Here is an 18,218-nt window from a genome sequence, read left to right as displayed (position 1 = left end):
TAAATGATATATTATAGTTAAACTGTACATGAACACAGTACACTGAAACTGGACTTTTAGTATAACATTGGTGAGTCACTAGTATGTAAGTTTATGATTTAACTTTTAAAGTATATTATGTGAAAATAAGTTTATAATTCTGATAGCTTTGTGATGAAATAAGGATGACCACATTTCCTTCTCTCTCAATAAAAATGTATTATGTACATGTAACAATTTTAAATTTATTTACAAAAAAAGTGACAAAATGCAATCTCACATTTATCAGATACACACTGAATATGGTACAATTTTATGAGGCAGTGTAATCACATATATGGCATGAAATATTTTATTATTAATATAAGTGTACAATCACTTTGCTGAAAATCTGTTATTTAGCTGTCTAGCTTTTGACATTCCACTGTCCAGTCATCTGGTAAAACAGGTTTCATCAGATCTACAAATTGCTGCAAATGACACTTGTCTGTGCAACCAGGAGTGTTGAGAACATGTGGCTCACTGTCAGAAGCATTATTCAAATACAATACCTGTAACCAAGTCAACATTAATTTAATAATACATTGTGTGTATAAGGTGATATTTGATTGGTAAAATATTTTGTTATTATAATGAAAATCTTGATTGAATATAGTGACATGTGATGAAAGTTAGCCATCCACTCACCAGTGAAGTAATGCAACCATGAGAATGTTGTAAGAAAACTTGCTTGTATGTGTGGTAACAGACATACAAAACAAACATCCTTTAATCCATTTCTAGAAACTTTGAGTTCTGTTTTCACTTAAGATACATGAGATAGAACTGAACAGGGTCCACACATTTATTATAAAGATTCAAAGGTGCCATGCAAGCTGTATCGTAAACTTCTTCACTATACCAATTAGCACAAAAAATTCCAAACCCAAAACATAAACAGTCTGAAGTATTACTAGACAAAGAAAGAATACTCCACTTCCAGACATCATTTTTTTGAAAATAAGCCATTAAAAAAATAACAAAAATCATAAGGTCACTGAAAAACAGCAAATCTTCCAATTATAACAGTATAACAAGTGAAATACTAAAATGTTGTCCTAACTTGATTGTGCCTCATCGAGTCACCTTTACAATACTCTGATGCATCAAGGTATGTTTCATGAATGACTGAGGTACACAGTTATAGCAGCTGCTTGTGAAAGCTGTAAAAATATATTACTTCAAACTGTAGCTCAGACATCACCCTTTCCAAGTTCTTAAAATTTCTAAGAAGGTAGCTTATTACAAAGGAATGTTGAACCATATTTCTTAAAATTTTATTAACAACTCAGTCTGGATTCCACAAAGGCTTCTCCACAGAGAAACTGATATTAAACACAGGAATAAGATTAAATTCCGAGTGGGAAAACATTAAATATTGAGCCCTGTAAGCATCAGTGCTTGGTAGACCCTTGTTCTTGACTGGCATAAATAATCTGTCTGTGACATTTGAGGACTTTTCTGAACTATGATGGCTATTGATGACAGTTACACTGAAAAAGATCCCACAAAAAAACTGGAGAATTATATAATATGACTACAGCCATTTCATAGCAAACACTTAAACATTTAATTGTTGAGATGGTCCGCTTGCTTTGCATTTATAAATTTTACCTTATCTACCGCTCCTATAATTTATAAGAGAATTTGGACTGAAGCTGTAAATTCAACTTAACTCTGATGTTTGTATTAAACAGGTTTTGGCATTGTCATTAGGTACACAACTAATATTGTTCTGTGTAAAGTTACATAAAACAGTTACTGAGCTGTGTAAGTGGAAGAGTAGAATCCAAAATAGCTACTTTTCTCACAGTATACCCATATGAAGTAATATAAGCACATACCTTGGTATCAAATAGACTGCCTAACAAAAAAATTGAAGCACTCAGAAGGGGAGGAGAAGACAAAATAAAACTTAATGTGCTGAGAGGATCTACATCTACATCCAGACACATACTCCTGAAGCCACTGTATGGTGCATGATGGAGGGTACCCTGTACCACTACTAGCTATTTCCTTTTCTGTTTCACTTGTAAATAGAGTGAGCAAAACATGACTAACAATATGTCTCTGTATGTGCCCTAATCTCTCTAATCTTATCTTCTAGGTCCTTACACAAAATGTGCATTGGCAGCAATAGAATTGCTCAGAAGTGAGCCTCAACACTCATTACTTGCATGTTGCTTGAACCTACTGGTAACAAATATAATAGCCTGCCTCTAAATTGCTTCAATGTCTTTCTTTCATCTGACATGGTGCAGGTCCCAAACACTTGTACAGTACTTAACAATGAATCACACTAGTTTCCTGTATGCAGTTTCCTCTACAGATGAACTGCACTTCCATAAAATTCTCCCAATAACCCCAAGTCAACCATTCAGCTTCCCTACTACAGTCCTTGCCTGCTCATTCCATTTCATATTACTTTGCAATGTTATGCCCTGATATTTAAATGAGGTGACTGTGTCAAGCAGAACACTACTAATATTGTATCCAAACGTTATGGGTTTGTTTTCTTTACTCATCTGCATTAACTTACATTTTTCTACGTTTAAAGCTAGCTGCCATTCATCACACCAACTACAAAATTAAATATAAATTTTGTCTAAGTCACCTTGTATCATCCTACAGTCATTCATAACAACACCTGCCCAAACACCATAGTACTATCAGCAAAAAGCCACAGACTGCTACTTACCATGTTCACCAGATCATTTACAGGACACTCATGATGATACCCTTGTCTCTGATGAACACTCACTGGTGAGGACAATTTACTGGGCTATGATCCTTAAGAAACCTTCAAACCACTCACATATCGGGTACCTATCTCATATGCTTGTGCCTCCGTTAACAGTTGGCAGTAGAGCACTGTGTCAAATGTTTTATGGAAATCTAGGAATATGGAATCTGCCTGTTGCCATTCATCCACAGTTCACAGGATTTCATGTCAGGAAAGGACAAGTCACTTTACTTTGATGATTACAAAATTAGTCAAATTTACAAACAGCCCATTTACCAGTTTAACATTTCAGCCCCTCTGGCCTGTAAGCATGTGCTGGTTCAGCTGGGAAAGGTGTCATAAAGCTGTTGTATACTACCCTAAAGTAAACTGGTTTACATCTTTTGTAATTGGTCCTTGATTTCCGAGACACTGGCACCAGGACAAAGTTGACGTCTGAGCTGGCCCCATGCATGTTCTATTGTGAACAGATCTGAGGATATTTCTGACCATAGTAGTACCTCAATACCATGCAGTCAGTTAATAAAGACACATACCATGTGAGGACAAGCATTGTTCTGTTAAAAAATGGCATGAGAGGAAAAACTTGAGGATATATGATGTCCATAACATGCCATTGTGCCGTGAGAGTTCCCTCAATCACTTCCAACCACAACCTTAAATTCACACTAGATTGGCTCCCCACACTATGAATCCAGGAGTATCAGCCCTATGCCTCTCCAAAACAGTTGACAAATAGGATGTCTCCCAGGCTGCCTCCATACAAGTCAGTAGAGGAAATCCAGGGTAGTGCAGAACTGCAATTCTACACTGAACATAATGACACCATTCATCAGCAGTCCATGCTTCCAATGCTTGTCAGTCATGAGACCACTCAAAGTGCAGCCAGGGATGTTAATTCCCTATTCTGGCTGCTGCTAGCCTATGACCAATGGTGTGGGATGACACAATGTTGCAGGGAGTCAATTACTTGTTTCTGGATGGCAGGTGCAAATGTGAAGAGGTTATGATGAGCTTGGTGGATATTACAGTAATCATCTCTTGTGTTGTAAGATATTGTCAACAAGAATCTTGATGATGCATATGCCTGCTGTCACATTCTCATGTGGTCCAATACCAGGACACTGTCACATCCGTATGCCCCACAAATATCTGGATATTGCACAATTTGCCCAGCTGGCCAAATGAGGACCCACAATGAGGCCCCTTTCAAACTCTGTAAGCTGCTGATAACACAGTCTCATTAGATGATGAAATATGTCCATGCCCTTCACAGTGAGCAGCCAACATTGATGTTGTTCACACCCCTCATAAAACCTACCAGGCCTGGTAACAACACTACACATGAACAACACAAATGTATTCCAGTGGCTGTTCCACCTGTCACACATAATTACAACTCTAATCATTTACATACCCACTGATGGTGTGTACATGTATGAAGTTACAATGACATCTGACTATGACCATGACTTCCAGGTGCTTCACTTTTTTTTATCAGGTGTTGTAAAATGATACATGTTTATCCTAATGTTTTAACTCTATATTTTGGATCACTTTCCCTGACATGAGCATCTGTCATATGGGACAACAAGGGAATCTGAACAGGTGAAAAACTTTGTACTTCAATGACATTTCATCTGTTGCAGTGTCTTCAGGGCTGAATATAGTTCTACAATTCGCTGATGAGCCATAACATTATGGCTAGTTACATAATAACATGTTGGCTCTTTTTGGAACACAATACAACAGCTATTCTTCATGGCATGGTGTCACCAAGTCCTTATTACTTTCCCAGAGAAATGTGCCCACAAGTAACAGACTGATGGTGTGTGAGCAAGGAACTGACATTGGATAACACCCCAGCTGTGTTCCATCAGATTCACATCAGGCAAATTTGGTGGTCAAGGCATCAGCCTGAGCTCAATATCATGCTCCTCAAACCACTGTAGCATGAGTGTGGCATATGAAATGGGCAGTTATCCTGCTGGAAGATGCCATTGCCATTGGAGATGACATCTAGTGTAGAGGGCTGCAGGTGGTCCACAATAATGATCACGTAGTCTACAACTGTCATGGTGCTTTCAATTACTACCCCAGGTACCACAAAAATCAAGGTGAATGTCCCCCATATCGTATCACTGCCTCCACTGACCTACACCAAGGGTGCAGTGCATGCTTCGAGCATCCTTCCACCTGGGTGATGGCATATGCTGACATGACCATCAACTTGGTGTAACCACAAATTTGATTCATCTGACGAAGTGACATGTTTCCTTTGATCCACAACAGAACAGTAATGAGGACTTGGAAAAATAGGCACCTGCCAAGGGTGCAAACACAGAGGGAGAGTAAAAAAGTCCACTGAAAAAAAGACAGTTCAAGAACTACCAAGGAGAGCTAAGCTAGTTCTGCTACCCCTCGTTTTGTTATCTTCTGCCTGCAAGAAGAAGCCTTTCCCTCTGGCAATGATTATAAATGTATGCTGCTGTTACAGTGTCATTTTGTCCCAGTATTATCATAAAGAAATGAGTACCACTGAACAGATGTCTACCATTAACATGAATTATTTGGCAACAGAGTGCTTGGCTGACACAGCTGCATCAATGGATTTTTTGCTGCGGTGATGTAGTTCCTCAAAGCAAATATATGCTTCTGACCAAAGACTGTTTCAGCTAAAGTATATAACACAATAATACATGAAATGTAAAGTAGAGCTTACATATATCACACTCCTTCATCTTACTTACCTGTCAAAAAACACTGTAAATGAAACCTCTGTATCTTATCCTGAAAACTGTACAGCTGAATTTGCTGACAAATAAAAATTGCTGGTGGTTGAATTTGAACTAGTGACCCGCAGCACACATGCTAACCTCTAGACTGGACTGTATGCACAACATCTCATGGCAATATTAGCACAGACAAGCTAGTTAACAAAATAGCTGTTTTCAGGTTCCAGCTGAAAGAACAGGTGAAAAGCAGTGATATGGCCCCCTTTTGGATATTTGTAAAGGATAGGTCAAGGAATCCTTATCCAGTCATCACAGTAGCTCTAAGGATATTTAAGGACAACACCAGTGATTGCAGCACACAATTTTAGATAATAAGAGAAGCTACTTAAGGTCAATTATGGTGAAAACTGACTGTAAAATTTAGATATTTTGTCAGCAGAACACAGCTGCTAAATGTGACTTTTATAACATAATCAATGAACTTGTTTCACTCAAATGAGGAAATTGCAAATTAAAATTGTAATCCTTTTTATTTTATTTCTGATTAGTAATTTAAGCACTATTAAAATAGGGGTGTTCAATAAGTAGTGCAACATTTTTTTTCTGAAAACAGATTGAAGTATACCATATTACTCCCCACTCTTTTGGCTACAGAATTCTATTTTTCAACTTAATCTCTGTTCAATGTGATGGCCTTATGCCACCTTACTGGGAGGCCCCATATGCCCAAATGGGACAACTCTAATGATTGACATCAGAGCCAACATCTTGCTGTGGTAATAACCTCCCCATCATCCGCATACTGCTTCCTGTGGAGTGCATCCTTCATTAGGCCAAACTGATGGAAGGTACAAGATCCCCAAGCTGTAGGGCGGATAAAGAAGACCAGTCCAATGAAATTTTGTGAGCTGTATCTTGCGTGAGGCCTTGGTTATCATGGAGAAAGAGAAGTTTGTTACCACTTTTGTGGCAATGAACACACTAAGTCACTTCTTCAATTTCCTGGGGGTAACAACACAATTCTGAGTTAATTGTTGCAACATGAGTGAGGACATCACTCTTGTTTCTGGTTCGAAGTGATGAACCCATGTTTCAGCACCTGTGACGATGTTCGACAAAAAGTTGTCATGATCAAACCTTGTAATGCACAAGCAATTCTGTACACATGGTCTTTCATTGCTCTTTATGGTGTTCTGTTAGGTGGCGAGAAACCCAGTGGGTACACACCTTTGAGTACTCCAGCTGGTGGACAAGTGTGTCACCACTACCAACAAAGACATCCAGTTGTGCAGCAAGGTGTTGGATTGTGATCCACCGATTACCTCATGAGAGTGTCCTCATGTTCCAGTATTGCATAAGTCACAGCTGTGTGCAGCCAGCCATCACGTGGGAGATCAGACAGGTTTGCACAACCTTGCTGCAATGATAACAATGCCTTGCCCAATGACTCACCATGCTTTTGTTCACTGCCAGGTCCCCACAGACATTCATCAAGTGCATATGAATATCTGTGATGCTCTGGTTTTCCACCAAAACAAACTGAATGACAGCTCTCTGCTTGGAATGCACCTCTGTTACAGGTCCCATTTTGAAGGCTATGCACAGCACTGCAACTTATCAGAACTTCCTGAAACTATAGGGACTGAAGCAGGAATATTCCATGATGTCCCACAACAAGTTCTGAATTTTTCAACCAAAATTGGCTGAGGAAAAAAATTGGTTGCATTACTTGTTGGAGGCCCCTTGTAGTGTATGAGAAACAAATAAAATGTATTATATATCATACTTAATACAGTGTGCAATAATTGTCATAAATAATAAAATTTAGATTTTTTTACTTTCAGATTTTCAAAAAATTTATACAAGGTTTAATTTATTTACAACATTGATACTTTTAATTTGCTGTATGTAATATTTTATATTATCAATACAGTTAATTTAAGCAATTTTTTCAGTAATGTTCCATTTTTAGTAAACTATACTTACAAGAGTATAAAATTTGCTAAATCTGTGTAGGAAAAACTGCAGGAAAATAGTTTCATGGCAGAGGAGGTTGGCATGCAGGCAAGGGGGAGGGTGGGTTGGGGGTGGGGGGTCAGCGGAATGGAGTGGGGTGTCACAACTTTGGCAGTCCTACCAGGGGTTCAGTATCACCTTAGCATGACTCTGATCCAGAGTCCAATCTTGATGATGCCATGCCAACTGCAAGCATATTTGACAATGCTATCAGATCATCAAGGGAACATATAGGCAATGTCTGCTGCAGAGCCCCACATTGAATGATGTGCTCTGAAACACTTGTGCCTGCATCAGCATTGTACTTTGTCATCAGATCTACCACAGATCACTATCTATCTGGCATAGAGTGGGCAATCCTTCAACATCCATGTCCTATAATGATGCATAGACATGCAACACTTTGTTGCCTATTGATGATTTCACTATCCTTCAACCATTTTCCATAGATGCTCACAAGTGTAGCATGAGAATAGCCAATGAGCTCTGCTGTTTCTCTGATTCTCATTCTTTGGTGCCAGCCGGTAACAATGTACACTTTGTTAAATAAAGTCATTTATGTGTCAGTGGGTTTCCCCATTTGTTGCCCGTATCATTTCAAGAATGATTCTGTAATTGTCTCTGCTTCATTTATATACTTTCTTTGCCACGTCACTTGCTTGCACCACCAACAGGTAGTATTCAGTCTCATGGTGGCAATGGTGAAAATGCTTTGGCTCATCATTGTTTATACACCACAATAAAGTTGAGGTAAACACTTGTTTAAAATTTTACCGAATAAAGCCTTAAATATATGTACAAAGCTCATTTATTTTTAAATTGTTTCAAACCCAAGAAGCCAAAGAGGCACCCTCTCAGTCTTTATTCATTCTTCACATCCGCCTCTAAAACAGAAGTTTTATTTGGATTCAAAAGGCACTGTTGCTTACAGATTATGAAATGGTTGTTACGTTTGCGGGCTGATATACGTGGGGCCTCACCAGTCCAAACACAGACTGGGAATAGGGCTCATTGAAAACACCCCAATGACTAAATTAATTCCTCACAGTACACTGCACATGAATTATTTTAAACCTATCATCCAAACCCAAGTTGGTATTACACGAAGACTCTGTCGAACTAGGATACACAGGCTGCTACCTATGACATACTATGACACACATTTTAAAACATCCAGAGCTTTCAAGAACCTTACTCTCTGGTCCATATGATGTAGCAGCCATGAAGTTTAAAATCAAATGTGCCCCACAAACCTCATACAGGGAGTTCAGAAATCCCCATTACAAACTTCTACAACTTGTATAGGGGACTCAATAAAGAGTAATTTTAAGAGGAACCCATGTCCAGATGCGTACTGCTTCTGTTGTATGATGGTTTCAATTCAGATGTTTAACTCATCCACTTCTGCTTGAGGAATTGAATTAGGCATGACACAGTACTATTATTAGGTAACAGTTTGAGAGGAAATGTAACAAAACATTCATTTACCACTTAAGGACATTTGATTGTATTAACACTTAAACACTGAACATTACCTGTTTACATTACTCCAAAACAAAAAAGAACCTAGCATACTCTATGTACAGAACATAAAATTTGCCTAGAGATGATGTGGTCATTACTGAAGGTTATTCAAAACAAATCTTTCACCAGGCAAGTAACATGTGATGTTGCCCAATCTTGGATGAAAATAGTGGTGTGGACACAGCTGCATTTTTGCAAAGTTGGAATCACATGTCGCACAAGGAGGTCCTTATATTAAGCAGATGCCAGTGTACACCTTATAGGCCTGTGAGGTGTCATCCTCAAAGAAAAACAGACAGAGAATAAAGGAGCTTATAAAATCCCATCACTCAGTCACATAAGTCATGTGTAATGGATGTTCCTGCACAACCCCATATGTGACAATTCTGGACATACACAACACTGTGCAGAGTAAAATGTGCTTTTACCTTAAGGATATTCCATGGCCACGTGTCACCCAGTTCCATCTGTGCCAAAAAATGATAGACAAAGTCATGGAGTTGTAGCCTTTCTTGAGGCTTCATTTGATGCACATTCTGAATACTGTAAGGGCACTAGTGTAAAATGCATCACAAAATCTTCTTAACTGTTTCCCAGGACAGAGAGAATTCCCATGACACAGCCTGAGCACTGGTTGCAGAATCTGAAGCACGTGCTGCATGGCAGGCTATAGCTACAACAACTTCATCAACAACTGCTGTGGGAATGAGTTGCCTCCCTCTCCCTCCTGCAGCACCTTACACATCTGTTTCTTCAAATTTCTTTATTATATTTTATAGCCCATTTATTAACATCAGGCTTCTTTGCAGTTGTTTCTGTTGATGATATTCCCACAATGCAGTGCTGCTATTGCTGGCGTTCTGATAAAACAACTTTACCAGCAGTGCATGATCTTTCTTCTCAACAGTCATTACATTTCGTATGCAAAACTTAACCCTTTATACCAACAGTCACTTCACAAAAGAAGTCAACACGCATTTCCCAGTGACAAACAGCATACTGACATTGAAACAGGGAACATTACACATGCATTCTGATTGCTTACAGCACCATATTTTCACTTAGTGGCAGAAAGTGGAACTATTATCTTTTTCAGCGTACTTCGCAAATGCACTCATTAATGAACATACCTATGATGATGTCACCATCCTGCGATGTATATGGCCTGCACTGCATCACTCAGAACTCTTATGTTTAAATGTAACCACCTAGTATTTCCTATGCAGGTGGTAAGGGCAACACTTTAAGAGCTACTCGAGCATGTGTAGTCCTTCCCAAGTTTTTAATATGGGATTGAAAAAGCATTGCTCCACCAATCATGAAATATCGCATTACCTAAATACATTTTAAAAGGGTGAGGGGGACATATCTTTAATTCTCTTGCTATGAGCTCCTGTAGCATACTGGAATCAAATATCATCACCAGGTAATATGAGAAGCTGCAGACAAAACAAATTCAAGCTCCAACATGCAGAATGGATTACTGTAAGCTTCATGACTAGTAGAACAAAAGTCCCAACAATCCAGTTCTACAAACACTTTGCATTATTGAAAAACTGAATCCTAACTAGCAGGGGCAGCGACCATGGCAAAATGTTCCACCACTTTTTAGATTTCCATTTGCATTACAGCAAAAACTTGATAACTTCTCTAAATGGAGTGGTCAAGAACTGTTTCTCTTCTTAATAACTCAACAATATTTTATCTTAGCAATCCATAAGGCTGTTTTTTCCAACAGCTGACTTATCTTGAATGCAAACAGAGCTGGGAAACTAACTTTGATTGCAAAGTGGCACTCGAAAGTGGCAACAGAAATGACTTGAGCCTTTTCTAAATCACTCAGAACAATTTGTTACTTCAGTAACCTACAATAAACTGTAGCTAGTTGCTGAATAAGTTGTTTTGCATGAACTCTGTATAATTGTAGAAGTAATTCATTATACCTAGCTGCCTTTTCTCTGGTGGCCAAATTTTATCTGGATTTTTCCACCAGTTTCTTTTTAAGGTTTAACCTACCACAAATAAGTTCCACATCATTATATATTTTCATCCACAGAAGACATATTGAAGACTTCACAGCATCAGAATATTTAAGAGTTTCAAGGAATCATGTAAAAGAAGACTTTACATATTGGCACCAATCATTAACTCCAGAATCTTTCTACTTCAATGGTCAACAAGAAAATGATATCAGACGTAAGTAATACAGTACATAAACATTTTTTTTTAATTACAGATAATATTTTATCAGCAGGCTGCTCTCCACCAGCAAAATATCTCCACTTAAAATGCTCTACATCTGAGAAATCTCATTCCTTAACGAGTACAACTTTGAAAGACATTCTCCAAATTATTAGGAATATGAAATTTCCCTCTTATTTAGCCTCAGTGATATACCTAGCTACATAATAAAAAGAGGTTGGTAATGAGATAAAATTTGTGTGTGATACAATCAAATGTTCCTTAAGTTAGTGTCCTGGGATCTGTCATCACACAGATTCATTTATTTATTATGACTGCATTTGGTTCTCTGACTGCTTTTGATTCTCTGAAAATCACCAGATCTTGTGGAGAATGTATCTTCTGCAGTTTATATGCCTGTTACACATGGGCCACAATGCATGTGTTGTCTTCCTTGAAAGCAACTCCTTATTAACAGCACATCAGTTTGGCATTTATAAGAAAATAATTCAAACACTGAAGCTCTCTCTTCATTTAATAATCTGAAACAGTGTGAGTCAATCTAAAACATTACCCTTCCAGTCTTTTTATGAATCCAACAATAGCCTTTGAACTAGTAAATTAATATCTGCTCTTACATAACTGGATACATATGGTACAAGATGTGTCTACAATCAGTTTCTCCAATCCTGTCTGTCAAATATAAGGCATCTGATGGAAATAACAACACCTGATGGAAGAACAACTCCTTCAAATAAATTATCCATCACCTCAGGAGTACCACAAGGCTCAATGCTACATTTAATACTCTACATTTGTTAGTACTGATCTCCCTGGAAACCTACTATCAACAGTACTTGTGTTATTTGTTGATAATGCAGCCTTCTCCTCACCTAACACTTCACAATGGCAGAAAAGAAATGACCTAGACAAAAGCAATGAAAGGCCCTTGTACTGGCTGAATGAAAACAACCTTTTGTTGAACATGAATAAAACAGTCAATACGAGCAGAACTACCTTGATGATCTTCTGCTCATGAAAGCACGATCTATCATATTTTGTACCTAGCATGACTAATTACAGGAATAAATATATAGAATGTCAGTGCAGTCAACATAAATGTAAGACATCTAATTACTATTTTATATGCAATGTCAACATACCTTAACTTCATAACCACTGTCATTTGTTGAATGAAGTTCAATGATAACTGCTGCACCATACTGTGGCTTTAATAGCTCTGTGAACCCCATAGTTTGGAGAACATTCACAATGGTAACATTGTGGGCAGAAAACATGAGAAATTTTGGAGACACAGTTCTTGAAGTGTTACTTTGTGACTGGATTTTTTCTATAATGTGTTTCACTAAAGGACCTGAAAAATTTAAAATTATTTTAGAATATCTTACAGAATTATTGCACAGCTGCTAACATAAGTCAGAGAAGCAAAAGACAAACCTCCATTAAGACGTTTCATGGTCTGACTTTCAGAAAACAAAGCCAAACTTCTGGCAGCCAGTGTCCTTAATTTATCTGGATAATAACCAGCAGTCCAAGCAGGAAGCTGCAGTTTATGTTTTTCCTGTAAAAGTTAAAAAACTGACAAGCAACACACTAAGCATTTCATCCTGGGAGAATGCCACAAAAAACAGTGTGCTATCAGTGCCATATAATATTATTCTTAGAAAGTCATAGAAGTGGCTATGAGTGGTAATTTAAAAGTAGTTAATCACTAGCTAGTGGAAATTTAAGAGCAAAAAATTATTCAGGTTTCAAATAACGGAAGGAGTATAGACAACATCTACAGTATAGTTGAGGAATTGAGTGACCAATAGCCATGTTCCCAAATTAATGATGGGAATCTCTGGTGGTGAAGTACAGAAGACTTGTGCTATTCACAGGAGAACTTCTCACAGTGTGCATTATAGGGTAGCTTTGTAGCATATCGGATGAAGCCTGCGAGTCTAAGCAGTTACTGCAAAGCCCACATTGACAAACAGGACTGCATTTTGGTATGATTTTTCAACATCCAGTCACTTGAAGTTAGTTATAACTAGCAGTGTTGACATTGGCAGTTTCATGCACAATTTTAGACAACTTTTGAGAGAATGTATCTATGTGTGCTGATAAGTTTCTTCTATCATCAAAGAATACTCCTAAACACCTGTAAACAGTGTTATGTATACTTCAACTGTAGTCTAGTTTACAAGTTGGATTCCAGTTTAAGGAAATTTTGCCCCTTAGGCAATGTATATGTAGTTTTATCTGCAGTCATTGGTAATGTCATATCCCTGCAGCAACACTGCTTCTTTGTATGTGCAGGGTTTAATTTTCTTTAAGCTTCTGTTTACAGCCCCAGAGACCACTTTCAAGCTATCATCAACATAAGCCAGAATTCAATCTGCTTAATCAGTGCCATCATACAATTCTAGCAGTGTCTCAGTTATCAAGATCTAGAAAATCTGTCTACATCATTGAGCCCTATAGCCAGCTCTTGGCAATCTTTTTTATTACCTTGTGCTGTCAAGTAAGCCATTTGCTGTACAACCTTACAGAAGTCCATGAAAGTTAAATGAAATGGCTCCCCACAAGACATACAGGATTATCATCACAGCACCTTCCTTTGCTGATTTTTCTGGAGTTCCCTATCCAGGAAGAAATGAAACTCTGCTACTCACTTTTTTTGACCTGTCACTAACCTGTGTAGAACATGAGCATATATAATGCCCATGTTGATAAAAACATAAAGGAACTTCCAGAATGAGATTTTCACTCTGCAGCAGAGTGTGTGCTGATGTGAAACTTCCTGGCAGATTAAAACTGTGTGCCCGACCGAGACTCGAACTCGGGAAGGTCCCGAGTTCGAGTCTCAGTCGGGCACACAGTTTTAATCTGCCAGGAAGTTTCATAAAGGAACTTTCTATATCATTTCATTGTTTTTCATATTGAGCCAACATAGCTTCACAGCATATCAAAACAATCCATTTCTATCATATTCAAGTTACATTTTACAGTTCATTGCATTTTCTTAATTTTTCTCCAGTATTGCTGTCAATTTTTTCCTGTCTCTAGCATTTCTATAGTGTTACATGTGGTTAGTATCCACACTTCCCTTTCCTTGCACCACTTATTGGAAAGCACCATATTAGTTGACATCCAGTATCTCCTCATTTCAGTTTTTTCTGAAGTTTTGCTTATTGTGCCTGTTACTGTGAACAGTACCACATGTTTTTGTTCCATGGTTGCAAAGCCAGGAAAACAAGTGTGGCTTTAATATATATTGCTACTGTAAAGGGTGTGTGCATGTTCCATAAATGTTGCCACTTGACATAGCCAGTCTGACAGTCACACCACATACATTTTGTTTAGATCAACTGTATTCGATTTTGATGGAATAAATTGTTTAAAAGATATAAACACTCTTTGAACAACAACAGGCTTACTGTACAAACATTACCAATACTGTTCCCAATTTTAAAATGGCAGAGGTATCACTGAAATCTAGCATTCTAAAAAGTAAAAGAAACTGTTGTCTGTACATAACTTCACTGAAAACTGGATTGCTCATAAAAACTTCTCTGGATTAATATCTGCTAATTTTTAGCTGCTTTGTGGGAAGCATGAGAAAATAAACAGATATGAAACAATACATTTCTTCACATCCTGTATCTATCCCCTTTGATAATCATGAATGCAGTGATTCTAAAGCAGTTTCCTTGAATAAATAAAACTGACTGCCTCGTCACCATACATGTCATCATATCTACTGTGAAGAATAACAAGAAGTCTAACAGAGTGCTTGGATCATTTCCTGGTTGACACTTGTGTCCACATGGTGAATCATCAAAACTGTGATTAACTGGATGAAAATCATTTTCTTCCCTGTCAAATTTGTGACTAAACTGTAATTTCTTTCTAAGCATTTCACTATCACTTTCAGAGTCTTTGAATTCACATGAACTATCAATTACATCTCTTGTTGAAGCATAGGACTGTGGTTTACACCTGTTAACATTGATAGCTTAGGACTGTTGCTTTCAGAATATGAGTAGTAGTTATCGCTTACATCAACATTGAATAATTCATCTCCACCGTCATTCCTCAGTGAAACTATGAAACCTTTCTCATTTTCTTTGTAGAACAGATTATGACAAAAGCCTTTTTTACCAAATCATGATGAATATTAAAACACGAAATGAAACTAAATGCAGAAAAATGAGATCACAACAGACAAATTACTGGAAGAGAACTCAGTGACCAGAACTGTAAAAAGCTAATGAGGTGTGAAGCAGAAAATCTGCTGTACATTTAAACTTACCAACAGCACACTGGTACCAGAGTTGTTGCATATCTATACTTGTGATTAGCACTCAGGGATCAGCATGGATGCACAAGTTAAGCCATCAACTGTGCTGAATGAGAACCCAGAGACCACACTTAAACTCATCAATAGCACCTGGGGAGCAGCGGGGCATAACAAGTTAACTTGTCAATAGCAGTCAAAGGGTTAACCAATCAGCAAGAACTTCACGGTGGCTGACTCCATAAATCATATTTAAATTGCCCATTTAGAAAATGCTCCAGCATTTCTTCTTAGTTCCTCAAGTCTTTGTTCTATGTACCTGCTTATGGTGCTGGTATGTATTTTGTCTTGTGTACCTCTGATCCTTCCTAGTAAATGCTGATGGCTCAGGGTGGATGAAACTATTTTGCAATGTGCACTCCATGCAATTTTATCCATAGCGCAATGGAAGTGAGATCATGGTTGTAATTTAATAACTCATGAGAGTAATTGGTTCCAACCACATGTGTAATGTTTATCACCTTAAAATATGATCACATTAAAACTGATGTGTTCACTACATCTCTCCATACAATATTTTTATTATGCAATCAAATCATCTGCACCCATCTATTATTCTGAACTTCTCAGTCTCCAACTACTGGTACCTTACTCTAAACACATCTCCACAAGTTTTCCAATCTTTTGTCATTTTATTCCTGCCTTGGAACACCATTGCTCAACTATATCCACTCCATATTCAGTGAACCCCCTTGTCAACCCATTGTAACACGCAGCCCTTCATCTTACTCACTTCTTCCATCAACCAGATCTGTCAAAACTCCCTCCAAATGTTTCAAAAAATCTACAAGCCAGGTAAATCCAGAACACTGGTGTCAACCTATCCACTATTAACAATGATTCCATAGAAGTTTTTTCCTATTCCAAAGGTCTAAATTCAGTCATGCTGGGTTTGTCAAACATCTATACCCCTTCGCAAGATCTGTATAGTGGAAACACTTTCCTTCCATCAACCTCACTGACCAAAATCAAGTGAAATCTAACTCCGAACCTTACCTTTCTGTAATACCTCTGTCCAAGCATTACCTTCTTCCAATCTTACCCAACCAGCTCTGATTACCTTCCAGGAATTCCTTACCTCCAACTTGGTCTGAACTTCATTTCCCAGGTCTCTTCTTGAGAACATAAACCCCTTAGTGGAGGAAAGAACAGTTTCACAATTGTAAAAGAGATTCTGATTTGATTATCAGCCATGCAGACAAAGGTTCTGCCACTATCATGAAGAACTACACTGATTACCTGACAGAAGGTATTGGTCAACTGTCTGATGCTCTCACCTAAAGGCTCAACAACAGTTGTCCCATCCTAGAAGTTCATCATAAACTCTAATACCAACTCAAATTCCTCAGCTGATTCCGGAAACTCCACCTGAGATCATCTCCCTCCTCATCTAAGATATCTCCATGCACAGTCACTTTTTATGTACTTCCTAATATTCATAAATCTAACAATCCTAGATTGTTCCATGGTAATTACTGTGCACCCATAAAAGAAAGCTTTGCTCTCGTTGCCCAACACATCCAATCCACTGACCACAGCTTAATTTTCTATATCAAGGACACAAATCACTTCCTTCATCACTTCTCCAATCCTCACTCTATTATGACCTGGATTCTTGCTTATCACAATGGACATCATCTGCCGACACATCAATGTCCCTCATGCCCATTACATTATCACCACCAAGCAATATCTGGTGAGCTAATATCTGATGGTCTAATATCTCTGGCAGATGTACGTCCATGAAGCTCTTGATAACTTAAGTGATTAATATTGAAATAAGAGGTAATTTAGTTAATATTACATTTTAGACTAGTGCATTTACTTCTTTGCTAGGCTATCTATTGAATGTTTCACTTTTCTGAGCGTATTTAGATCAAAAAGAAAATATTTCATAAAAACTGATAGTCTTTCATTTTGTTTACATTTTAGGTATAAATTTTGTGCGAGTGTAGATCTTTATGTATTTATTTATTTTTTTACTTGACTGAGCAGTTCAAAGTTAAATTAATTCATGTTGATCATATAGAGTATAGGTAGTTAGTTAATACTTTTGAAAGTAAGTTTAAATGTTCATTTACATTAGCATTTAGTTATGTATTACTACAGGCTACAGAACTTCAGTGCTCTTGTGCCAAGTTATTCTCTGCTTTTGTGCAAATTTTGTATAAATTTTTCTGTCAAACCACGTGTGACTAATGTGGCAGTTGCCTTAGAAATCTGAAGGAGGGGTGGGGGGAGGGGGGGTGTTCTGTCAAGACTGTAGGTTATGGTTTCATTGGGGCGAATGTAGCAGTGAGGAAACAGGGTATATAATGAGGCCCTTCCATGGTAACGTAGGTTACATAGAAAGGACAGAAAAATTGCTGAACAGGAGGCAACAATTTGTACCCTTATGGCTGAATTATCAAATGTGAATTTGGAATTATGTAGGCTATGGGGGGAAAAAAGATATTGGGTGCTGGGAAAAGGTAGCAATCAAAAGGCGAAAAAGGGGAACTGCTGAAAAAACTATAGAAATTAAGTTAATAAACCAGTTTGGCTTTCTATCTGAAGTAGTGGAGGAAGGGCCTCATCCAGATGTAGTTGAATGTAGGCTGAAGCAGAATATTAGCTTAAAGAAAAATGACAGGTCGGC

At 37.8% G+C, this 18,218-nt stretch overlaps 1 protein-coding gene across 1 annotated transcript; it reads right to left on the bottom strand.

Annotated features, from left to right (window-relative positions):
• Positions 1 to 234: 234 nt before the first annotated feature.
• On the bottom strand, positions 235 to 12,493 carry LOC126469591 (prostatic acid phosphatase-like). The gene is made up of 2 exons (XM_050096712.1): positions 12,381 to 12,493; positions 235 to 530 (listed from the first exon to the last, which is right to left on the bottom strand). The coding sequence occupies exons 1-2, from the start codon at positions 12,468 to 12,470 to the stop codon at positions 378 to 380; spliced, it is 243 nt and encodes an 80-aa protein (XP_049952669.1). The 5' UTR covers positions 12,471 to 12,493; the 3' UTR covers positions 235 to 377.
• Between the last annotated feature and the right edge of the window lie 5,725 nt (positions 12,494 to 18,218).

This window comes from Schistocerca serialis, chromosome 3, assembly GCF_023864345.2.
Source record: "Schistocerca serialis cubense isolate TAMUIC-IGC-003099 chromosome 3, iqSchSeri2.2, whole genome shotgun sequence".
Classification (NCBI taxonomy): domain Eukaryota; kingdom Metazoa; phylum Arthropoda; class Insecta; order Orthoptera; family Acrididae; genus Schistocerca; species Schistocerca serialis.
Note: the sequence above shows the minus strand (reverse complement) of the source record. Positions and strands in the feature narration are given on the sequence as shown.